This window comes from Gymnoscopelus braueri (genome assembly GCF_963280865.1).
Source record: "Gymnoscopelus braueri genome assembly, chromosome: 16".
NCBI lineage: Eukaryota > Metazoa > Chordata > Actinopteri > Myctophiformes > Myctophidae > Gymnoscopelus > Gymnoscopelus braueri.
Genome location: NC_137616.1, coordinates 45,449,933 through 45,476,144, shown reverse-complemented (window position 1 = coordinate 45,476,144; position 26,212 = coordinate 45,449,933). Strand labels below are relative to the sequence as shown.

The window sequence follows — 26,212 nt, the reverse complement described above, 5'->3', positions numbered from 1 at the left end:
TGCACATGGTCAGGCTCACTGCTGCAACATCATACTGTCTGTATCCTGAATGTAGTGACTGTATGTAGTCAGTGTGGCAAGGACGCAGAGGGCATTTTAAAACCGAACATGTTATGATTTTTCCGGGTTTCTTACTTTTCTTTTTTTTTGTTAACTTTAATTTGGTTAATTCGGTACAAAAAAAAAATCTCCATGAAGTGTAGATGTCGGAGGTTTTTTCTTTTTCTTTTTTCTCCCCCCCCCATTTTTAATCCTTTTCAGATATACAGCGAATATTCTGGCCCAAAACCATCTCCAACCAACACCTTCTTAAGGACAAGTGACAATATAAGGACTTTTTAATACCCCCCCAAAAAAAGAGGAAAGAAATTAAATGAAAAAAGGCCATTCCCCATCAAAAATCATCAACAAACTACCCTGCTGAAAAAACCAGCTTAGACCAGCCTAAGCTGGACCAGCTGGTTTTAGCTGGTCTTGGTGGTTGACCACCTTAAGGTGTGTTTTGGACGTCCAAAACACACCTTAAGCTGGTCTTGGTGGTTGACCAGCTTAAGGTGGTAGGTTTTGCTGGTTTAAACTGGTAGCTGGTTTAAGCTGGTAGCTGGTATTTTTGATGGTTTAGCTGGTTTAAGCTGGTAGCTGGTATTTATGATGGTTTAGCTGGTTTAAGCTGGTAGCTGGTATTTTTGATGGTTTAGCTGGTTTAAGCTGGTAGCTGGTATTTTTGATGGTTTAAGCTGGTAGCTGGTATTTATGATGGTTTAGCTGGTTTAAGCTGGTAGCTGGTATTTATGATGGTTTAGCTGGTTTAAGCTGGTTTAAGCTGCTATCTGGTATTTATGTGTATTCAGGTGTATTCTGGATATGCAGTGACCAACTTTGCTGGAGAGGATGCATGATCATGGTGAATTTCAGCCAGGTGCCCACAGCACGTGGTATATTTAAAAAACAGTAGCCTACAGTAGCCTATATAAAAGTGAGCAAAATCCACAAAGTCATAAATAATCATGTATCAATTTCATACATAACAATAATTTATTAAACACTTATAAAAAACCCTCAAAAACAACATTTAAATAACAAATAAATGTATAAATAAACACATAAATACATGAACTTCAACCTGAGGAACACACTAACACACACACAGTGTTCAAATGACTGGAAAAGAGTGAGAGAATATGAAAAATCTGACAGATCCGTCTTGATTACATGACTATGGAGATACTGTATACCGATGTGTGTGATGTTTGGAAAACATCTGTAAAGTTGCAGCCAAAAACGTGTCTTGCAAAAATCGGCCTGCTGGTGGCGCTATAAAGCATTACCCCCATATCAACCCCCCCCTACACAGACACACAATTTCTTGTCCTTTCTATTGATGTCCTGGCCATGGTCCATGGCCTTCCTCTTTGTGAGAATGTTCTGCCCCTGCAGCCACCAATGGAAACAGTCTGAAAGAAAACAAACAAGAACCCCCAACAATAAAACAAATATAATTAGCAATATACTGCATGGGGTGAGTTAAATGAATTGTGATGTTTTGAGAAAAACTTAAAGTAACTTAAACTTCACCAATTTTCAACCTTATCTTCATATAACTAACTGATCCTCGCTAATGTTCATTATACAATGGCACCATTTCTGTCTACTCGTTCTGCCACTCATTGGTGGAATGTGGACAGTTCAGAAACCTGCCTACCAGTGACATCACCAATGGAGATTCCAAGCTAATAGAAACTACAGTGTGTCTCTACCTGGAAAGTTTGCATGCAGAAGTAGAAGCCATTGTTCTTGCATTAATAATGAACAAATAAAGTTGTTCTAAATGACCAAACCTGCCTACCGATGATGTCAAAGGTAGGCAGGTTTCTAAACTGTCCACGACCTATCAACGAAACACAGAGTGAGTAGACATAAATGGTGCCATCTTAAAATGTGTATTAGTGAGGACCAATTATATGAAGATGAGTTGAAAATGGGGTGAAGTGTTTTTTTAACCCCGTGTTTCAGTTCAGTTAGAAAACATGCATTTGAATGAAAAAGGTGGGTGGACAGTGGGCAGGCAATAAGTCAGATGGCTACAATGGACAACAACAATTTGGGGGAAAAAGCTACCCCTGCCAAACATGCATGTAGGGCTGCCACTACCAATTATTCTACTTGCGATTATTCTATTGATTACTTTTTTGATCTACAAGCTCACAACACGTCCAACGAGTTGCAAGCTTGTAGATCTGCATTTCTTTCAGCCATAAAATCGATTTTATTACAATAGAGTATTTTCTTTTATGATTGATTAATAAGCTTAATATAATCTCTTTTCCAGAAGGTGACATTCCCGTTTCCCGATCAGTTTTTCATAGCTTCATTTGATTGGCTCGGCAGCAGATATAAATTGGAAACAACCAACATCTCCATATGTGTTTCTGGTTGAAACAGTATGCTGCTGAGACAACCAAATGAAGGTATGAAAAACTGAACAGGTAACGCTAACGGGAATTCCACCTTCTGGAAAAGAGAACTACAGTCATGCACAGAGCAGATTGAATTATGAGATCAAGTCATAATGAACCCCCCCACCCCTCAGTAAACATACCTCTTCTGAGTCCTGCGGTCAGGGGGGTTTGGCCTCCCCCTTGCTAGTGGGGCATTCTTTGTAAGGCTCCTGCATGGTCTTCAGGGTTGTTGTCCCCCAAATGGCAACAGCAAGCTCCTTCATGAACAGGGAGTCCTTGGTGTTTGCTGCCACCATCTTCCAGATCTCCTTTTCGAGCCACACACCAGAGCCAATGTGGACCTGAAACAGAAGAAAACAACACATGTTTTAGAAATTAAAAAACATTTTACCATGACATTTCAGACTCATTTTTGACAAAAGCAGGCCCACTTCAAACAGAATTTACTGTAAAGAAATTACATTTTCAAGGACCCCCAAGTGCGGACCCATTTAGAAAAGAGTTGGTGCCATGGACCTCCAATAGAGAAGATGTTAATTGTTGGATTACATTTAGTACAGAATTCTACAACTGTCTATACTGTAGGTGGGGAGAGTTGAAGTAATTCTTATACAGTACATTGTCATTGGATTACATTCTAGCTGGTAAAATAGTAGTGAAATTAACCTTTTCCACCCGGCATCCCTATTTTGTTCATGCCATAGGCAAAACTGTTCAAAAATAGTTCAAAAATAGCAAAACATAGCTGATCTACAAGCTCACGATGCATCATGACACGTTGCCTATTTTTGAAATGATAACTGTTTCTTAGGGACCAGTCGAAATTTACATAAGGGGGGGCATGGAGGAAAATAGGGGAGGGTCATGCCTTTCTAATTTTGGTCCAAGGGAGGGTCAGCTAATTTTACTTTGAATCCAAGGGAGGGTCATGCAATTTTGAATTGATAAAATAGTCCGTTTTTTATATACCTTTTTAGTACAGCAGAACAGTGGTCAATGACCCCTCTCCATTTCAAAGGATACAAAGAATTCAAATCAAGTAACACCTTGTCTATTTAGAATCAATGACGGTCGTTAACAAGCCATCAACGCACAGCGAGTGTGAACGACCCAGTCAAATCTATTCAGCGTCTTAACGATGGTGGTTGAACAATTAAGCAAAACTTCAACAGGCGTTATTGGAGAGATGCATTATAAATAGGCCTACTATAACTGGATATTCATAATCATTTGAAGTAATTCTGTGCATGTGATTAATGTGGATCTATATGGACAGTTGTGTATAGATGCCTATAGCTCCACAAGTAAAACCAGAAGCATCAGGCCATAATTGATAGCCTAATTTGTTTTATGTAGGCAACAGTGTAGTTGTAGTCACTGTAGTTGATAATTAAAAGGGCAGAGTGACAAAAGTTTTAAACTACTGGTTACCAAATATTCAACTTTCTTCAATCTGACCAGGATTCAATGGGTTTCCCACATGTAAGATGAGAACACTATCCATTCTGCTACCACTACTACAGATACACTGTGCATTTAGCAAGACTGACTACACTACAGCAATGTTCTAATCAATGTCGAAAGCAAAACATTGGACATATCAGTTTTAAATGTCATGTTGTATTTGATGGGGAGGGTTAGGGGTGTCAAGAATTTCACAATACGATACATGATGTTGGGCATGATATCGATATGATATATTATTAATGTTCTTTTCTCATGTATCATCAACATTGGCCATCATCTTATAAATAACGTTATAAAGCAAGTTAGAAACAATTACAAAGTGCTTTGTACACAAATAAATACATTTGTGCAAGCTTAATGGAGAAGTGAAGTTCTCACTAACTATAAACCCATTGTTTCAGAGGACAGATAGACACTAATATAACAAATATAATATAATATAAGACTGCATAACTATAAATTCCACAAACCTCATATTTTTGTCATCTGGACTTTACCAACCAAGTGCAGCCTAGTTATTTCCAACAGCTAAAAAACATCTATAATACCAGATACAGTATAATACAATCTTAGATTAGATGTAGGCCTATTTGAGAGTGCAGATGCATGTCACATTAACGAGCGTCAACGAGCATCAGCTGACACACAACACCTCCCCTCTGCAGTGCTTTAAACTGAAAGTGACTGACTGGAGTCCGTTTCATTTCTCTCCAAAATACCTTGAATATGATGGAGGACATGATTAATAATTACTATGATTATGATAAGCTTTACATTTCATATCATACAGTAAAAACTCCTAACTTTCACCGGCAAAAAAAAAGAAAGTGTTTTTTTTGTATTAAATTACGATACAGTATGACATCATGACAATACCTATCATCACATTTTAATACCACGATAGGCTATATCGTGACACAATATATCGTGACACTTCTAGGCGGGGAGGGTTACTCTTTTTTTTGTAATCACTTGGGGAGGGTCATTGATTTTTTTTTTTTGTCAAAGGGAGGGTCATGGCATTTTAGATCAGGGCACATACATTTCCTCCATGCCCCCCCTTATGTAAATTTCGACTGGTCCCTTATTTAGCTGGGGACACTGTGGAACCCCACTTTTAAGAACCACTGTCCTACACAGTATGTTTCTTCAATACCTTGTCACCGTTGCCGTCAAACATCCCAGGTGTCGATGCCAAATCGTCTGACTCGGGGGAAGAGGAAACGGAGGAAGTTGCAACTGAAAATGTAGAGAATCATATTTAAGCTCCTTTTGGCAGTATCACAGTACTTATATTGTACACATTGTCACCATTTTCCGTAGAACAGTATCACTGTCTAAACACACCTATGCTGTCACTGGTTTGCTTATCTGCAGCAGGGATGTCAGGCTTTGCTGCAGAGCTATATTGGGGCCCTTCCTCCAGTTTCTGTTTTGCAATCTCTAATTTGTTGCATCTTAAAGCATGAACAGGGTACGGAAAAATAAAAAATAAAAACTGAATTGATGTATGCCTTAGTAGGATACCAGTTTAATAATGAGCCTAGCATCTGTCCACTCCATTTAACATGCTTTCTATATAATGTTTTTTAACATTTGTGGTCAAGATCTAAGTAAAAAAGAACATGAGAACAAATAACCAACATATCGATATATACAAAAAGAGAAGAGCAAACTCATGCAACTGTTTCGTTAACATTAGTCATTGCTTACTTAGTTTTAAGATGCTGTAGGTCCAGCTCCAACTCTTTGGCCTTCTTCTGGGTATGACTGTACTTGACATTTCGTCGTGGATAGCTTGGGGAACAACAGCATCTCCACCGTATTCAGACGAGTCAGAGTCTAAAGGTAGTGCAAGTAATATATTTTGGATAAAACAAGATGTTTTTTGTTAGAAAGTTAAAGTGGAATAAAATGTAATTTTATGCAACCTGTATCGTAGAGTATATTAATACAATATAACTTATACAATCTGTATGTTAGAGTATGTTAATACAAATAATACAATATAACTTATATAATTGGGGTGGTTGTATTTAGTCTCCCTGCTCTTCTATTGAGACATTTAGATAGTGTCAAAGGTCATGTCTCACCTAGACACAGGATCTGACATGAATTTTGATCTGATGGTCAAGATTTAATGTATCACCTGAGCAAGCAGGCAGGCTCTATTAGCTCAATGGTAAAAGGTTACAGCACTTGCTCAGGAAACCGGGTTCAAATCCGGGGTAGAAGAGGAAAGTTACATAGTGCAGCTTTAACCCATTAAGACCTGGGGCCGATTCTAAAAATGCTCTCTAAATCCTAAAAGTTTTTTGAACATAAAAGGAAAAAGATTTGAGGTACAAATGTTCACTTTAAAACATATATATTCAAAGATTTTCAAAAATAGCAGATCTACATGCTCATAGCGCGCCACTCTGTGTCGCGCTATGAGCTTGTAGATCTGCTATTTTTGAAGCCAAAGGTCTAGCCAAAGAAATCAAAACAATTACACAGATGCGTTCCTGGTCTAAATGGGTTCAAATTTTGTATGCCCACTTCTTTGTGTCATCACTTCCAATTGTAACTTATTTATCCTGTATCCTGTATGAGTTCTGATTGGTTAAATTTGGTATTCCTGGAAATGCATTTTCGGCTTACTAAAGAGGTGGAGAGTCTGGGAGACCCCTGTTACTGAACAAGCAATGATTACTTTAACATTTAACAAAACAATATCACTTTACCTTCAAACTGTTTTCTTCTCTTTGTGGGAGGGGGGGGGGGGGCATAACACATAATGGTTCTCTCTGGGTTCCTTTTTCTCTTTTAGTAGGGCTGCAAACCATTCATTTTGGCCACTGCAGCCAAAGAAATGTGTAATAATAACACACACACACACACACAGACAGACAGACAGACAGACAGACAGACAGACAGACAGACAGACAGACAGATAGACAGACATTAATGTTCAGAGTTCACGGGATATTAAAACACTCTGTAGCTTCATCACTGAAAGCGTGTGTCCACACACACACACACACAGACGTCATATTCTGAATTTAGTTTTGAGCGGCACACAGGCAAGCAGTAGTGGCCTATAGTATAAATTATATTGTATATTCCCACTATAATTTATTGTAATTATTGTCATAATCCCTTTATCAAGACAAATTAAATAATTAAACAATGTGTAGAGTTGGGTCATGACATGAGTCACTTGTGATTGACTTCGAACACAGCAGCCTACGCACTTAATTATCAATACAGTAATAGTAGGCTAAAACGCCTACATAAATAGTATTTCTGTGTGTCAACACTCACCTAAAATGTCCGCCGCTTCTTCTTCTTTCTTTTATCTTCTCTGAAGCCGGTTTATAATTATTTTTGATGAATCCAAAGCAACGCAATAAACTTTCTACTGAAGTGAGAGCTGCAGCCTGCAGGCAGCTCGACTCAGATAGCATTCATTCTCCCCGCGTATCGCGAGCGGTAGTTCAAGGGTCACGAGCCTGCTGAGACAGTGTTGCCAGATTTTGTGAGAGAAATAAGCAGCCAGGTCTGTGAAAAAAATTAAGCCCAAAAGAAGCGACATTTAAACCTATTTGAAAATAGCCGATCTACAAGCTCACAGTGCGTCGCATTTGCAACACATTGTGAGCTTGTAGATCTGCTATTTTCAAAAATAATAAGTGAAATATTTCACTAATATTTACAAGCAACTTTACAGAAAAACAAGCCCAAAGTCACTTATAATAAGCAGATATGGCAACACTGCTCAGGGCCCATAAAGGGCCCGCTTCTCTGTAAAAACAGATGTACAAGCTCACAACACGTCAAATTGCGACAAGATGTAGATCTGTAGATCTGTTCATTTTGGTAACCATAGCAAAAAAAAGTGTTATTTAGAATCAAACTAGCATATTATTTGCCAATTGCGAAATTAAGTAAATAAGTTTGGATGAATGTTGTCATGATAATAATAATACATTATTATTATTATTATTATTATTATTATTATTATTATTATTATTATTATTATTATTATTATTATTATTATTATTAAATATAATATTTATGTCACATCACAAGAAAAGGACAAGAAATGTAAAGTAAAATACAATGCAATACAATACAATACAATACAATACAATACAATACAATACAATACAATACAATAAAATATACTGTATATACTGGGGGGGGGGCAATTGTAACAGAAGAAAATCTTCACAGTCTAATGGCAGGTATGATGTCTCCCCGGGATCCAAACTAGTTAAAATAGCAGATCTGCAAGCTCACAACGCTTGTAGATCTGCTATTTTCACTGCATGCTTTTTTTTTTATTAATTGATGGAATTTCTTAGATTTTGTATTTATTTGTTTTTTTATTGATGAAGATTTTAGATTTTTGGGTGGGAAATGTTTTGAAATAATATAGTAATATATTTTTGTAGGAAACAAAAAAAGGGATCTTTCCTCGTGATGTGTACATGACCCACAAATGGGCCCCGACCCACTGTTTTGGGAAACACACACGTGATCTAACCCAGTGGTCCTCAACCCTTTCAGGCCGCGACGTCCCAAAATAATCATATTTGAACTGGGGACCCCCCACCCTTAAAGCACTTGGAATGTAGGAGTTGATGCATTACGTTTAGTTTGACTCTATTGTGAAAATAGCAGATCTTCAAGCTCACAACGCCTCGCAAGGAAGGTGTTGTGAGCTTGTAGATCTGCTATTTTCAAAATGTTTTCTTATATTATTATTATTGTTAGACAATTTGGCCAATGTTTGACATTTTTTATAGTATAGTTTGTTGATTACTTTTGATGCAGTAAATGGTGGGTTTTTTTTAGGTACTAAAAAGGTCTTAAAGGTCCTTAAATTATCACTTCACTGTCATCTGGGTGGGGACCACCCCCAAATCACGTGGGGACCCCCCTGGGAGTCCCGATCCACATGTTGGATCGGGATCTAACCAAACTTGACCAGCTGCTAAGCTGGTCTTTGCTGGTCTGTCCAGTGTCCAGCCATCTGACCAGCTAAGTCTAGCTGGTAAGCTGGTCTTTGCTGGGCAGTCCACCCATTTGACCAGCAAAGACCAGCTACCAGCTTGGCTTTGCTGGTCAGTCCAGCCAGCCAGCTGGCTGACCAGCAAAGACCAGCAGAATCCAGCTTAGTGACCAGCTAACCAACTACACTGGCAAACCAGCCTGACCAGCCTGACCAGCTTGTCCAGCCTGGTATGCCATCTAAACCAGCTTAAGACCAGCTAATACCAGCTAATACCAGCTAAAACCAGCTAAAACCAGCAACCACCATAAGCTGGTCTGTGCTGGTTTTTTCAGCAGGGTATACTATAAAAACTGGTCAAACATAAGCCAAATTGTCAAATAATATAAGAAAGAGGCAACAATTTGGAAAATTGCTGATCTACAAGCTCACAACGCCTCACGTTGCGAGGCGGTGTGAGCTTGTAGCTATTTTCACGATATTTATATGTGGAACTGAGTCAAACTAAATGTAATGCCTCAACTCCTTACAATTCCTAGTGCTTGTCAGGGTGTGGGGTCCCCAGTTCAAATATGAATATTTTTGGGGGTCACAGCCTGAAAAGGATGAGAACCACCGTGCTAATCAATCAATGAGTCTGTGTGTCTGTCTGTCTTTGTTTTTTTCAGTGACGGTTACACACCCCCTCCACCAGGTGGCGAAAGGCATTATGGTAACAGTTCCTTGACCGTGTAATGCGCATGTGTGAAACATGTTGCCCCGGAAGTACTTAGTGCGTATCATAACCAAAGATTGTTCATTTAGCAAGATACACAATCTCCATTGGAGCCACTAGAGGCGAAGTAGTACACAAATCCTACAAATGGTCTCCTAAGTAGGCGTGGTTTGCTTCTCCCCCGACCATCCCACCACCCTCCCGATCCCCTCTCCCTGGCTGACAACGTCATGTGGATGTGGATTTGTGGATTTTCTTCATTAAAGAAAATAAATGCTGTTTGAAAGTGCACTGTTATTGGCAAAGATGCTTTTAAGAAACCTATGAAATTCCCCCTACAAACACACATGTATTATTCCCCCTACAAACACACATGTATTATTCAGTCATGCTATGCTAGATGTGCTCCTGTTTCTGCTCAATGTTAACCATATATATAGAGATATATATAACTATAATTATACCTTATAAATTTATAAGGTATATATTTGACCACTTTAGACAATAGTATGTTTAGCAAGAATGTTATGTTTAGCAAAATATCATGATTCAAATCATACCCCATCAACCAAGACAGTTAATAATGGAAAATTATATTATTGAGCATTGGAACACACATTGTATTTAATATTTTATATGTGCATAATGATTTCACGTTGGCTACTATATTCAGAATCTCAGTTTATCCGTTTTTAGAGCATCTTATGGGGACAGAGCATAGAGTTCAAATCTAATGAAATATAATATAAGGGGCAGAGCCCTCTGTCTCGCCCGCGGCCCGTCAGACTGCAGATGGACCGAGATGGACCCTTCAGATATCTTCCCAAATCTCGCGAGAGTGGGTCAAACATGTTGCCCCGGAAGTACTTAGTGCGTATCATAACCAAAGATTGTTAATTTAGCAAGATACGCAATCTCCATTGGAGCCACGAGAGGCGAAGTAGTACGAAATGTCTCGTCCAACGTGTCAAATAGAGTGTTTACGGCGGTCGATCAATGAACACATGACGTCGGTGGGAGAGGAGATATTGTGTGTTTTGGAGAAACAGCAGCTGAAGCGTCAGAGTGTTTGTGTTGGAGCGCCTCAGTGGGGCCGCAGAGTGGACGTGCAACCTCTTCCAGAGAGAGATAGAGACACTAGAAACTCTGCTGGACACACAAAACAAACTGCTGGGCTTTGATTTTGATATGGACATCGATCCTAACACTGCAGGTTGGTTAACACATGCTTACATGACGTTCAACACCAGCCTAGCTACATGTAGGTAGCTAAGCTACATGTAGCTATATCCTAGCTACATGTAACTATGCATCTTAGCTACATGTAACTATGCATCTTAGCTACATGTAGCTAAGCTACTTTAGCTACATGTAGCTACTAGATCTACAAGCTACTAGATCTACAAGCTCGTGAGCTTGTAGATCTGCTATTTTTGGCTTTAGTCCTCCTCAGAAATGGGATGCTAGTGGTTAATGTAAAAAATATCATATTACACAAAGATTTGGTGCCCCCCCTGTAGTAAGTCTGAGGACCCCCTGTTGAAGACCCCTGGACTAGAGTGACATAAGGTAAATTTCTCACTTTGAAAACAATTAAATGCAGTCATGTCCTGCTCCATGTCTGAATGGGAAAACCTTATTTATTTTAATAAATAAGAAAATAATTTTGCATTAAGATAAGATTTTGTTTGTTAAAAAAATATTACCATTTTTAATAAATAATGATTTCAATAACTGATCTCAATATGGACCCATAATAAGTTTTGCCCAAATCATGCAGCTCTATAACAGTGACAGCCATGACAGCAATGGTACAAATAAGAAAATAAATGATATAGGCTACAGTAGTATTCTTTTTAAAATTCTTCTTGTTTTTGTAATGACTTTAGGCCTTTCGTTGCATAGTTAGGGCATCAATATTAAAGCCATATCATGATATTAGACTGGATATCATCTGTGCTTTTGGATAGTGTACTATTATGATATGGCTTAAAGGGTAAGACCACTTTGGTAGAGGTTTGGGTTGTGTAGTTACCTTGCCATGATGTAACTCCAAAGGTGGACAAGAAATCAAAAGTAATTGCTCCATTGATTAGAATTTGATAATTCAAAATATGCTCCTCATTGACTTACATTGTACGGTAAAACAGCTCCCAAAGTCACTCTTTTAGCACGTAAACGAACACAAACAAAGCTGATTCAGACAATATAGAACTTCATCAAACCCAGTACTGTTTGTTTTTTTAATAAAAAATTGAACTTCCTGTTGATATTACTATTTGAAGATCCGAATCCGGATCCGCGGATCCAGTCCGGGTTTTCTTCTTAATAAAAATGGTAAAATCAACAGGAAGTTGACATTTTTATTAAAAAAATAAACAGTACTGGGTTTGGTGATGTTCTATATTGTCTGAATCAACTTTGTTTGCATTCGTTTATGGGGTAAAATAGTGACTTTGAGAGCTGTTTTACCTTACAATGTAAGTCAATGAGGAGCATATTTTGAATTATCAATTTCTAATCAATGGATCAATTATTTTTGATTTCTTGTCCACCTTTGGAGTTACATCATGGCAAGGTAACTACACAACCCAAACCTCTACCAAAGTGGTCTTGCCCTTTAAGTGTTCTTTTCCTGGTTTAAGCTTATTGGTACTCTGTATTGGCAAATACACAGAATTTAAGTACTTGTACTCACTCAGCCTGAAAAAAATCTAGTTAGAAAATAGAAAATCGGTATCGGTAAAAACCGGTATCAGCAGGTCAGATTAAAAAAAAAATGGTAATCGGTATCGGCCAAGGATTTTTCAATCGGTGCATCTCTAGTTTAGACTGATGATTCAGGTCCTTGGTTTACTTATAATCCTAGATTACTATTTCTATGCATTTATATATATTACCTTGTGTAAATCGCTCTGGATTAATGCCTAAATTGTTATTGTTATTAATTTGTGAGATTAGATCCAGACCCCCCACACACACACACACACACACACACACACACACACACACACACACACGTGGCAGCTATGTGTCAAGACGGCTTGACCCTTCTAGAAGCCTCGTCGTACAAAACATGGACACAATATGCAAACACTGGTGTGACAAAACAAAACAATAAAAAGGAACATAAATCTCATCTAACAAGAAAAACACTTTCTTGTGCTGATGCTGCCTCTTCTGTCCTCCTTCTGTCCTTCTGTGTGTAAAGAGGAGAGGAGCCCCAGTCTGGTCCGGGAGGAACCAAACCCTCCACAACATGAGGAGAGGAGCCCCAGTCTAGACCAGGAGGAACAACAACCTCCACAACATGAGGAGAGGAGCCCCAGTCTGGTCCAGGAGGAACCACAACCTCCAGAACATGTTGAGAGGAGCCCCAGTCTGGTCCAGGAGGAACAACAACCTCCACAACATGAGGAGAGGAGCCCCGGGCTGGACCAGGAGGAACCACAACCTCCACATATTAAAGAGGAACTTGAGGAGGCTGATGTATCAACACTCTCTGACACTCTATCAGGTAAAATAATGATACATTTATGAGTACTAATCTAACAAGACTAAGAGTCTAAAAGCCCGTAGTAGTCTAGTGGGAAGAGGGGGTTTTCATGCACCCCCCCGGAAATATACTTGAATTAGTCTTCTGATTGGAAAATAAATGCTGAAAATGATTAGCTATGTTAAAAAGTTGTCAAAATGTCCCATCTACCATTTTATCCAAATCTATCTAATGTATTTTCCCTATATCTCAGCCAATTTTGCACTTAACTGAACAAATAAGGTGTCTAGACCTATTTTGTGGGGGTCAAGGATCACAATGAAACTATTCTTAAAATGATCACGTACCTGTGGCATGCTGGTATGCAAGTCAGTGCTGCCATTACAATATAATCACATTTGTACCAATTATTATTATGCCAACGTTTTTAGCCATCTGTAAAAATAAATGCTTACTGGTGTTGTCACGATACTGGATTTTCAACTTTGATACGATATTTTGAAAAATATCGATATTCGATACCATTTTCGATACCACACAACCACAGAGATTTTAGTGCAAAAACGTGTATTTTTTTAAAGACAAATACAGAAATTCTTGAGGTAATGCACCTTTTCAAAAGCCCCTCAGTACAAAAGCTGTGCAATCTTATGTATTTTCATAGTAACAACTATTATACAGTATGTTCTATCATGTTCAATGAACTTTTTCACATGAATGAAAACAATGCTGTTGAAGTATTGCTCTTGTTCAAAAGCCTGCGGTACTAGTCAGTAGTTCAAAGGCATTTAAGGCAAAAATTATCAACTGGAAGTAATAACTATTCTTATACAACAGTTTGTGCATTAAAGTAATACAAAAACAATTATATTGAGGTAGTGCATTTAATCAAAAGCCTCTGAGGTTGTCACACATTCAAAAGGCACTTGCAATCACTGCAATTGAAAAAAAACATTGGCTTCATTTGAAGTAGCATTATACTGTCTTTGTTGTTCAAAGACAGCTGTTGTTTTAGTGTGATTGCGTCGTTTTTGCTGCAGGTTGAGTCTTCTCAGCTTCTCTCTCTCTCTCTGGTGCTGAAAGAGAAATATAAGAGAAATTGTTTTATTTTTATAAACATTTTTTTGTTATTTTTTCCTTTTAATCAGGCCTTTAAGATAACTATGATCTTATAGAGTAATCTTAGAAATGAACCAAAGTACACATAAAAGTGACGTTGTGAAGCACAACAGCATCTACCGGTAAGTTAATTTCTTTCTGACCATTAGTCAACCCCATCTTCTTGGTTTCTATTCAGATATTAACCAATGCATCCGGTCTAAGGCCCGCCTACTCAAACTATATCCGTTTATGTCCACACCCACGCAAACTGAGAACTCTTTTTCGTATCCTCTCTAGACCGGATATGCATGCAACCTATCGTTGGTTAGCTTTAGCTATCGCTAACAGGACAACACACTCATCAACAAATTTACTGGACCCGTGGGCCGAGTTTAATGCTTCAAGTTATGCTGTTACAAACCTCTTTCAATGGGTCGGCGTGTCTGTCTTGGAGGTGCTTGGAATAAGTTGGTCGTGTTAGCTCCTTTTGTTGGCACCGTTCGGTAGCATCTCTTGCATATGGGCTTGTTAGTGTCCTTTGGCTTTCCGTGTTCATCGGATTCAAATCCATAGTATATCAAAACAGCACTTCTGCTGTTTTATTTATCAATCAAAACGGCTTGTGAAGGTTCTGCACATGCCATCTTGACGAGCCTTTAGTTTACACAAATTGAACGACATTAATACGAGCGACGATAAAGAACGCAGCGGCAGCATTACACTGAGTGTGAGCGAGGCAGGAGGGGAGGGGCTGCACACACTGGCACCCCAGCGCTGTGTGTGTAATCCTCTGCTCTGTCTGTGTGTGTGTGAATTTATCGCCGGCACGTGTCTCAAACAATGAGAGGTAGTGAGAGTGGTATCAATTTAGTATTGTATTGTATATTTCATGAGATTATAAATAACCATTAAAAAATAAAACATAATTATAAATAAATATATATATTTTTTAAATGTAAAAAAACCCCACTATAAATCGATACTATGGAAAAGTCATATCGAACCGTTTTAATTTGTATAAATCAATTTATCGATAAATCGATACTTTTGACAACACTAATGCTTACCAATATCTTTCTTCACCAATGTGTTCATAAAGGTATCTACTAACACCTTTCAATTAGTTCCAATCCAACTCCTCCAAGACCAGCCAATCAAAGTTGGGGTACCCAGAGGGCCTGTCGAGCGATATATTTTCATTCTTGGGGTTCCTAGAAAGTCAAATGGAAATGGCTATAGTGTAGCATTAACTTTAAAAGGTGATCTAATAGTCTAAGTCCATGTTTGTGAAATTCATCTACTGTAAATCCTCAAATAGTGACCTGGTCTTTGTTTCAACTGTAGCGGGTACCAGGTTTTTATTGAAAAGGCCTATATAAAAATACATTTAAAAAATATCTACGTTTAACCCATTAAGACCTGGGACGCATCTGTGTCACTTTTTCATTTGAGCTAAAAAGCATTATTTTACACTTTGGCTTTTCCAAAATAGAAGATGCAAGCTCGTAGCGCGGTACGGAGTGCCGCGCTACGAGCTTGTAGATCTGCAATTTTTGAAAAATCTTGAACATTTGTGCAAATCTTTGAATATACATTGTTTAAAGAGGTGGTGCCATGGTTTTACACTTTTTCTGTTTGTCATGTGTCTATGAGGTTGATGGAACTTCATTAAGCCCCCTGGTAGTGTTTTTATGGTGTTTTGTCTTCTCTGACTCTTTTGAGTTTCTTCCTGGAGGCTGAAACCTTCAGGGTCAAACGTGCCAATAGAAAAACAGCGCTTTAATGACACAGTAGAAATATACCCTCCCCCTCATTATCATAACACAACAGGTGGGAGGTGCTAAGGTGAGAACCAGGTATACTTAATGAACTGGATGCGTGTCCACATAAAAACATAATTCTAACACTTTCTGTACACTTTTTTGAAAAATCTTCCTCCTAGTTTAACCATAAAACCTGATGATCATGTTTTAGGGGGAGAAAAAATCATTGAAAATCACAACAGCCCGTCTTTAAAGCAAACATTTTTAACTGGAACAAAACATTTTGAGATGGGGGTCGGCGGCCAAATACATATAATTTTGGGGGTCCTTGACATGAAAAAGTTTGAGCACCACTGATATAGAAACATGTGTTTTTTTCAGAATACTGTTGGGATTTAGAAGACATTTGTAGAATCGGCTTCAGGTCTTAATGGGTTAATTTTGACAGGTGTATTTTAAAAACGTAGATCTACGTTTTTGGCACCCAATGTGTTAAAACCTATTCAAAAAAAATGAAAAAAAAGAGGCTTGTATTAGAAGACCAGCTTCTAACGGCTTGTTTCAACAACGCCCCCGGCCATCAATAGACGGCCGGTTTTTAATTGAATAGAGGTCACTATTAGAGGAATTACGGTATTCATTGTATTGTATATAATTTAAAAAAGCAGGAGTTGGTTTTTAATTATTTCACATGCCAGAGTTGCTGGTTAGACTCCCTAATTTCCCAACCAAAGAGGAAATCTACACACCAACGGTAGCTGGTGGGTTTTAACTAGGTTTTCTGTATGTAACTACAGTTACTGAATGATAACTAAAAGTTCTTTCTACTGGTGATTTCCACAGAGCACCACAGAGAGATGTCTGCAGTATCTAGAGAGATGCCCTCCAAAGGATATTCAGCGTTGTCAGAGGAACAGCGGGAGATGGACGAGGGACGTGGACTGTTTAATGCGAGGATGCAACCTGTAGTAAAGTTGTACAGGATAGGTATGTAGGGTTTTATTTACTACTGTTTTAAACCTGTTGTAAATTTGTACAGGAATCAGGATAGGTATGTTTAAGCCTGATTGACAGTGATATCAATAATAATAACATTTCCATTACTCTGAATAAAAAGCTGATTAATGTTGAATAACTTGATATGGAGCTGAGTGGAGAAATTACTGTTGTTACGACCTACTGGGTCTGTACAGAGGCAACAAAGACACAGTGTTTCAAGCCAAAACTTAACGTTTTATTACAATGGAATGATTTAAACATACAAGTACTGCAAAACATTGAATAACTAGGTGCTACAAGTGCAGGTAGTGAAACAGGGCCAAGCAGGAACAAACAAAATCACACTTCCCTAACCACTTTAGAACCCCCAACCCTGTCTTCCTAAATAATAACCAAAAATGTCAATAAAAGGAAACCTAACTATATGCCTACTCTACTCTTACCTATAATCAAACAAAAATACAGAGTGATGGAACCTGCCCTCTACCTGGTGTGCTAACAAAGTGGAAAAATACTAGTATGGAAAAATACCTACAATACTACCTTGCCCTGGATCAGAACACGATAAGCACTTTAAGGATAACAACCTTGACAAAATGGAACTCAGTCAACAGACATGTTAAGGCACTCTTATTGTACACTGCTCCGGTGGGCACGCTGTCACTACTCTACAGAGTCTCTCCAGACTAGGGGATCAGTCGTACCGTAGTGCTTTCCGTCCTGCGACGCCATTGGCCGAGCCCTGTCACGTGATCAAATCGGGGAGGGTCCCTCCTTTGCATGTCTCATGCATATTTGCATGTGATTTGAATGTCTAGTAGCCATGTGTTTCTGTTATGCCACGGGTCGCGGGTTTGATCCCGGGCTCCGCCAACCAACAATGAAAAACTCTCAGAAACTGCAGCTGATCTGAAAACACAGCTTCATTGCACACATTTGTCATCCGTTCTTGTTAATTTGTTAACTGGACTCTGTTATGCCACGGGTCGCGGGTTCGATCCCGGGCTCCGTCAACCAACGATGAACAACTCTCAGACAACTGTAGCTGATCTGAAAACACAGCCTCTTTGCGCACAGTTGTCATCCGTTCTTGTTAATTTGTTAACTGGACAACTCTCAGACAACTGTAGCTGATCTGAAAACACAGCCTCTCTGCACACAGTTGTCAACCGTCCTTGTTAATTTGTTAACTGGACAGCATAACAATGAATTGAGTGATAACATTTAATGTAAACATACAACAGGACAAAGGTGAGACAGTCAGCAGGGCACAGCGCTGCAGGGAGTTGCACCCTGGATCCAGCATAAGCTAGGAGTACTTACTACCAGTGCTTGTTTGCTTTGTGACACCACCATGTCCTTACTTGCATGTGAATACAGAAAATATTTAAAAAGCCTGAATAATGTGTGTTGCAGTGGCTTGATAAAGAACCAATACAGCTCTCCTTCATACTGATATGATTGACCTGTAATCACAGTAGAAAATAGCACAGTGATTCTCAGATTGGGGTCAGGGGACCCCCAGGGGTCCTTAACTCATTCAGTGCCACTGGACGTCCGCTAATATAAGCCCTGAGTGCCACAGAACGTCTAAGACGTCCAATGAAAAAAAAAAAAATCATTAAAAGAAAAAAAAAAAAAGTTCAGAACCCAAGATATGATGATTTGAAGATTTGCTGCTCCATTCACTCTTTGTTTAACTTCTTACTGAAAAAGGCTATATCTCGGCTAATAAGCACTTTTTTTTTTACAATGAATTTTGGCTGTGGCACTCAGAGCCAAAATTCCATAAATAAGCTGGGCACCGAATGAAGGGGGTCCCCAGAAAAATGTGTTAATATAGCATCTAAATCAGCAAGCCGCTATAAACCCTATACATCAATTATTTGAAATAGCCGATCTACAAGCTTGCAAATCGGCTATCTAAAAAGCAATGGAGAGAAAAGAGGTGAAGAAAAGAGTGCAAGCAGGGTGTAGAAAAGTGTCTGCAAGAATGAAATGGAAGGTGTACAAAACAGTGGTGAGACCAGCTATGTTGTATGGTTAGAGACAGACAGCTATGTTGTATGGTTAGAGACAGGCAGCTATGTTGTATGGTTTATAGACAGACAGCTATGCTGTATGGTTTAGAGACAGACAGCTATATTGTATGGTTTAGAGACACAGCTATGTTGTATGGTTAGAGACAGACAGCTATGTTGTATGGTTTAGAGACATACAGCTATGTTGTATGTTTTAGAGACAGACAGCTATGTTGTATGGTTTAGAGACAGACAGCTATGTTGTATGGTTTAGAGACAGACAGCTATGTTTTATGGTTTAGAGACAGACAGCTATGTTGTATGGTTTAGAGACATACAGCTATGTTGTATGGTTTAGAGACAGACAGCTATGTTGTATGGTTTAGAGACAGCCTTTCGGCCTGGCAGAGACAATAATATGAACGCATAGTATCCTCTATCACAGTGGTTCTCAAACCTTTTCATTTCAAGGACCCCTATTTGAACATGTTCTACCTCTGGGACAGCAACCTATACCTATACTTTAAAATCCTAACTCTAAGAGTGTATAAATGGAACCAAATGGGTTCCATTTGTACACCCTCTGTTTGAGAACCACTGCTCTATCATGTACACTAAACAAGAGCATAGGAGCCTAGACATAAATATATATCTCAGATACAGTAATTTGGTTAGAATCAAGATGCATATTGTCTAAAACAGTCAATCACTCATTTGATTTCTCACCATTTCCTCTGCTGTAGCATTTGGCCTATAATCCATGTTACACATTTTAGCCACTTTAAACCTTTCATCACCTGGTTGAAAATAGCCGATCTACAAGCTTGTAGATTGGCTATTTGCACACATTATGAACATGTATTGAACAGCTTTATGTCTCTGTCAGACCAAAGCCAATAGGCCTGCACATAATTTAATATCTCAAATAATATGAACACACACCAGGGTTGTGGTTCTCTAAGAGCTGGATTTCAACTGCAGCTTTAGCGCCACACTGTCATGTTAAATAACTGTACTGATTAACTGTACAGGGTCCCCAGAAAAATGAATCAGCAAGCCACATAGACCCTATATACATCAGCCATTTGAAAATAGCCAATCTACAAGCTTGTAGATCGGCTATTTAAAAACATTAATGAAGTGAACATTTTGGAATATTTGCATACATAACTGTCTCAAATATGAACACACAGTATCCCCTGTCACAGTGGTTCTCAAACCTTTTAATTTCAAGGACCCCCAGTTTGATATGCATTAGACCAAAGACCCCAATTTGATAACATTTTCTATCTCTGGGACCGCAATCTATATTATAAAATCCTATCTCTCAGAGTGTACAAATGGAACCAAATGGACCCCTGAGAGTCCATTTGATTCCATTTGTACACCCTCGGTGCCCTATAATGTACAATAAACAAGAGCATTTATCAACTCACCAGGTTATCTGAGCACACAATCGTTTGCTTTACCATGTTATAAACTGTCCCATAGAGCCTTTAAACCCCTCTTTAAATAGACAATGCTAACGTGCTACATTTCGCTAGCATCTCCTCCTTTCAACAAATAAGACCCTTAAACTAAGCTAAATATTATGTAAAATCATATAAAATATAAAATCGGGGACTAGATATGTGTCTAGCATGGACTGTTTGTTAGCTTTAAGCAGCTTTCAGCCCACTATAAACAGCCCATCAGCTATATGAAAATAGCCCTTCAGCTGCAGGTTACAGACAGCCCAATACACACTTATAACATCCCAGATTGATCTAATAATGAATCCACTGTGTTCACCAACTCGCCAGGTTATCTGAGCACACAATCGTTTGCTTTACCATGTTATAAACTGTCCCCCCTTTAAACCCCTCTTTAAATAGACGACGCCAAAGTGCTACATTTCGCTAGCATCTCCTCCTTTCAACAAATCAGAGCCTTAAGCTAAGCGAAATATATTTAAAATCATATTAAATATAAAATCGTCTTCCATAGGGACTAGGGAGTATATACTGATCAATGATTGTGACCTATTGGCACAATTGGAGCCATTGAACGTCTGTTTACAACGTTAGCATAGCATCCCTCCCTTGGTCAAATAAAATAAAAAATCTGGCAGTTTAAACACACAATGTTACATGTGTTAAGTGGCGTTTTGTGGCGTTATGTGGAAAATAAAAGGCACCTTACCTGTCTGCTGCCGCTGCTGTCTGACTATGCTCTCACCAGTGTGGCTTGTAGATCTGCTATTTTCAAACTGACTATGTCGAGAAACTGAGAGAGCTGCTAGTATTGTGATATCAAATGTAGTCCATATTGTCCAGCATTGATGAACATACTGGTTAAAAGTAATCTGGCGTCAATGTCCAGTCTTTGAAAAACAAAAACAAAAGAAAACACTTATTTACAACCTCTGTTCATATTCAACCTGGAACGCATCTGTGTCACTTAAGATTTCTTAGGCTATTTTTGAAAAATCTTAAACATTTTTTTTCTATTTTTTTTCAAAATACTGTTAGGACTAAAAAAAAAAAAAGAATCGCCTCCGGTCTTAATGGGTTAAAGTCCATAGATAACAATAAAGAGTCCGCACACCAATTGCTGCTCCCAAATACGTTTACTAGTGGTAACATTTCGAGCCGACCAGGCTCTTCCTCAATTTATTCTTCCCTATTGCTACAGTTGTTGGTCCAGCACCCAACCTAGTATGTTTGGATGTCCGTGTCTTTTGGCTGTTTTTCAGCATCTCTTTCAACATTAAAGTCCTTATTCGTGTCATATTTAAGTCCTTGTTATTAAAGTCCTTATTCATGTCACATCATAGTCCTTATTCATGTCACATCAAAGTCCTTATGCATGTCACAGTACTTATTTGATTCCTTCATTCCAGATCAGTGTGTGGAGTCCAGTCTGCAGGTGAAGATGAGTTCTCCAGCCACAACTGTTTCTATTAAACAGGAACCCGATGACCACCTTGAACAAGAACCTGAAGACCACCTTAGTAAGTTTCAAGCTGTCTCTTTTTCTTGTATTCTGTTCTGTTGTGAACCCGAACCTGTGCGCCACTGTAACTGTTGGGCAATTACATTTTGAGTATATTTGAAGCTGTAATTCTCGAATCCACTTGAATTCTATGTAGCCTAAGCTGTAATGAAATAAATAATATTATCTAACAAACTCATTGTCTGGAAACTATATAAAACTTTTATCTGCCGTACAAGTCCTCATGCACATTTGTGATTAGGCTATTACCAAGATGTTTTATTGTACCAATAATTAATAATTACATATTACAATAATTAATAATTAAATATTACAATATAACTATATCCCATTCACTTCTATGTAGGATATTTAGTCATTCTATGAGTAATTGCAAACACACATATCAACACTAGACCCCGTCAAGATTGTGTTCAAGATTATGTGTGCCAAAACTTGTCCTATGTTAACATACTTCAAAAACCTTTTGTTTGGGAGCTTTGATCATGTAACAATTTACACAAAACATGTGACACTGCACATATTTAATTTTCACCCTTGATTCTTTTTCGGCTTTCTTTGCGGTATAGCTGAAAAAAAAACGTTATTTTTGTGTTGTCATACAACTTTTTCATAGATTTCACAGATAGATTCACAGACTTGTTTGACAGCATTATCATCAGTTTTGTGTCAATTCGTTTTTGTTTGTTTGTTTTTGTTTATACATATTCTTTCTATCAAAGGTAGGGTAAGTGATTTTCTTTGGTAAAAATACATTTTAAAGGGATGGTGCCATGGTTTTGCACTTTTTCTGTTTTTCATGTGTCTATGAGGTTGATAGAACTTCTTTAAGCCCCCTGGTGGTGTTTTTATGGTGTTTTATGTCTTCTCTGACTATTTTGAGTTTCTTCCTGGAGGCTGAAACCTTGAGGGTCAAACGTGCCAATAGAAAAACAGCCCTTTAGTGACATAGTAAAAACATACCCTCCCCCTCATTATCATAACACAACAGGTGTGGGCATGAGGAGGAGGAGGGACTAGGACAGGTGGGTGGTGCTAAGGTGGTGGAGGAGGTGCTAAGGTGAGAACCAGGTATACTTAATGAACTGCAGGCGTGTCCACATAAAAACATAATTTTAACACTTTCTGTACACTTTTTTGAAAAAGATCTTCCTCCTAGTATAACCATAATACCTGATGATTATGTTTTAGGGGGGGGGGGGGGGGATCACTGAAAATCACGGCACCCCGTCTTTAAATAGCTCTATATTCTGATATTACTCATTGCTAATAGTGTTTGTTCAGTAACAGGAGTCGCCATGTCTCTCCAGCTCTTTACTTAACAGAAAAGTTATTTTCAGGTCGGGATACCAATTGTATCCAATCAGAATAAAGAACTCAGACAGGATACAGATTAAACAAGTGAAATTGGAAGTGATGACACTAAGAAATGAGCAGACAAAATTGGAACTGGAACACTATCAAAAATTAAGCTGATACATGGGTACTTTCTCCTGATTGGCTGAGATTTTTTCACCTACCTGAAAATGTATGTTCTGTTTATCAAAGAGCTGGAAAGACATGGAGACTCATGTTACTGAACAAACACTCTATAGCAATGATTCCTATCAAAATATAGAGCTTTAACCTTTTAACAAAAAGCCTTTTGTTTTAACCCAAAAATCTACAAGCTCATTGTGAACTTGTAAAAACACAAAGATTTGGCGCCCCCCCCCCCCGGTCATCTTCAGGCGCCGATGGTTCATTAATCAGTTTCCTCAACGTTTCAATCAGTCAGATCATCAGGACATTCCTGATGAAGATCTGACTGATCGAAACTTGGACAGCGCAACAAAAACAGCAGAGGGTTTTAACCAGTGTGCAGACTTTATTTTTCTTTGTTGAATTGATGTTTGTGTGTAAACTAGCTTTTCATAAAATAGAGGAAACACTGCTTGTAAGGATGTAAAGTTCTGAATTTTGATGGTCTCTCATTGTATATTTTTTTCCTCTTGTAAAGAGGTTTCCCCTGAACAGCAGGAGAGGAGCTCTAGTCTGGTCCAGGAGGAACCACAACCTCCACAGATTAAAGAGGAACAGGAGGAGCTACTTCAAAGACCAGTGGAGGCTGATGGGTCAACACAGACACTACTAGCAGTGAAAAGTGGTGATGATGGTGAAAACAGAGAGACAGAGCCTGTAGCCAGTACCTCAACGCAACACATGAAAACACAAGCTTATGTAGAGTACTGGGTACCATCACAACCAACTAGTGATGACTTTTCTGAATCTGACACTGAAGACAGTGATGACTGGGAGAAGACTAGGGGAGATTTGTCAGCTTTAAACACACTGAAGTCACACAAGACACAACATGTGGCTTTGAGCAATAAGCTGTCCCAGGACCTGAAATCCACAAAAGAAACTCACTCCATGCAGAGTCACACACAGGGGAACAGTTTTAGTTGTACAGTCTGTGACAAACTGTTTCATGTGAAGGAAAATCTGAAGAAGCACATGATGACTCATACGGGGGAAAGGCCATTTACTTGTGAAATTTGTAGCAAAGGTTTTAGATCCTTATGGAATCTAAAATTACACATAAAGACCCATGATGCAGGGGACAAGTCCTTTACTTGTGAAGTTTGTAGCAAAGGCTTTAGTTCCTTAAGGAATCTAAAATCACACAAGATAACTCATGCAGAAGAAAAGCCCTTCCCTTGTAAAGTTTGTAGCAAAGGCTTCGGTAGAAATGGTCAGCTAAAACTACACATGATGACTCATACAGGAGAAAGGCCCCTCACTTGTACAGTTTGTGGCTACAGCTGTAGTACAAAATTTGCTCTAAAAAAACACATGATGACTCATACCGGAGAAAAGCCATTTACTTGTACAGTTTGTAGAAGAGGCTTTATTGAGAAAGGTAGTCTAAAATTACACATGACGACTCATACAGAGGAAAAGCCATTTACTTGTACATTTTGTAGTAAAAGCTTTGCTAACCACGTTTATCTAAAGAAACACATGATGACTCATACAGGAGATAAGCCCCTTACTTGTACAGTTTGTGGCTACGGCTGTATTCAAAAAGGTGTTCTAAGGAAACACATGAGGACTCATACAGGGGAAAAGCCCTTTAGTTGTAAAGATTGTAAAAAAGAATTTACTGACATATATAGCCGAAACCGACACATGAGTACTCATACAGGGGACAAGCCATTTATTTGTATAGTTTGTGGCTACAGCTGTAATCAAAAAGGTAGTCTAAAAACACACATGCTGACTCATACAGGGGAAAAGCTATTTACTTGTACAGTTTGTAGTAAATGCTTTCGTTTCAAAGGTACTCTAACACAACACATGAGGACTCATACAGGGGAAAAGCCCTTTAGTTGTAAAGTTTGTAGAAAAGAATTTAATGACGTAGGTAGTCGAAACCGACACATGAGTACTCATACAGGGGACAAGCCCTTTACTTGTATAGTTTGTGGCCACAGCTGTAATCGAAAAGGTAGTCTAAAAAAACACATGCTGACTCATACAGGGGAAAAGCCATTTACTTGTACAGTTTGTAGAAAAGGCTTTCGTGAGAAAGGTCATCTTAGACGACACATGAAGACTCATACAGGGGGGAGGGGAACCTTAAAAGTTTAATGACATTCACTTTTACACCACATTCAAAGTCTTTGTCCTGATCGTTCAAAAGTGTACAAAAAGTTTTAAGTGAAAATTCCATTCCAGTGATCCATGGCAGGTGTTTTTCTCTCACATTTCTAAAGCCTTTTCAACTGCAATGAAAAAAGAAATCTTTGCCTGCGGGTGTCGCTGGTGAGGGATTTTGCCTGTCAATCATCGCCTCTGCTCCGCCCCCCCTAAAGGATAGGGGAGGGGAGGGGCGAGGAGGAGAGTGGGCGGGATTAATCGACTGTGACCTCACTGTCGAAGGGCCAAGCTCAGATTACTTTTCAGCCTAATTATTCACAAAACCCCAGACCACAGAAAATCCACTGAATGTTCTAAGTTCAGGTTTTTTGGGTGTAATTGAGGTCATAAAACCCCAAATAAAACATTGAAAATAAAAAAAGTGAAAATGGATGTCATAGAACCTTTAAGTTGAAGTTTGTGGCAAACGCTTTGGTCCAAATAGATTCATACGCACAGGAGCTGTTAGATGAACAGAAACAAATGCTCTCTTCAAAGGAGCATCTGAGTTGATAAA

General features: G+C 38.7%; 2 protein-coding genes across 2 annotated transcripts; one reads left to right on the top strand and one right to left on the bottom strand.

The window, feature by feature from the left end:
* Positions 1-1,328: 1,328 nt before the first annotated feature.
* On the bottom strand, positions 1,329-7,340 carry LOC308102511 (uncharacterized protein). The gene is made up of 6 exons (XM_080452257.1): positions 7,233-7,340; positions 6,653-6,766; positions 5,640-5,768; positions 5,083-5,165; positions 2,600-2,800; positions 1,329-1,454 (listed from the first exon to the last, which is right to left on the bottom strand). The coding sequence occupies exons 2-5, from the start codon at positions 6,702-6,704 to the stop codon at positions 2,618-2,620; spliced, it is 447 nt and encodes a 148-aa protein (XP_080308383.1). The 5' UTR covers positions 6,705-6,766; positions 7,233-7,340; the 3' UTR covers positions 1,329-1,454; positions 2,600-2,617.
* A 3,365-nt stretch (positions 7,341-10,705) lies between these two features.
* LOC308103013 (uncharacterized protein) lies at positions 10,706-25,647 on the top strand (the record flags this gene model as incomplete). The annotated part of the gene is made up of 5 exons (XM_080452865.1): positions 10,706-10,853; positions 12,852-13,157; positions 16,844-16,987; positions 21,902-22,012; positions 24,014-25,647. The coding sequence occupies exons 1-5, from the start codon at positions 10,829-10,831 to the stop codon at positions 25,645-25,647; spliced, it is 2,220 nt and encodes a 739-aa protein (XP_080308991.1). The 5' UTR covers positions 10,706-10,828.
* Positions 25,648-26,212: the final 565 nt, after the last annotated feature.

Excerpts from the sequence above, each read along its gene's own strand:
- LOC308102511 (XM_080452257.1), bottom strand. The coding sequence starts at position 6,704 with ATGTGTTATGCCCCCCCCCCCCCTCCCACAAAGAGAAGAAAACAGTTT. Across the intron at positions 5,769-6,652 it reads GAGAAGAAAACAGTTTGAAG|ACTCTGACTCGTCTGAATAC; the intron begins GTAAAGTGATAT and ends CACTACCTTTAG. Across the intron at positions 5,166-5,639 it reads CTACAGCATCTTAAAACTAA|TTGCAACTTCCTCCGTTTCC; the intron begins GTAAGCAATGAC and ends CTACATTTTCAG.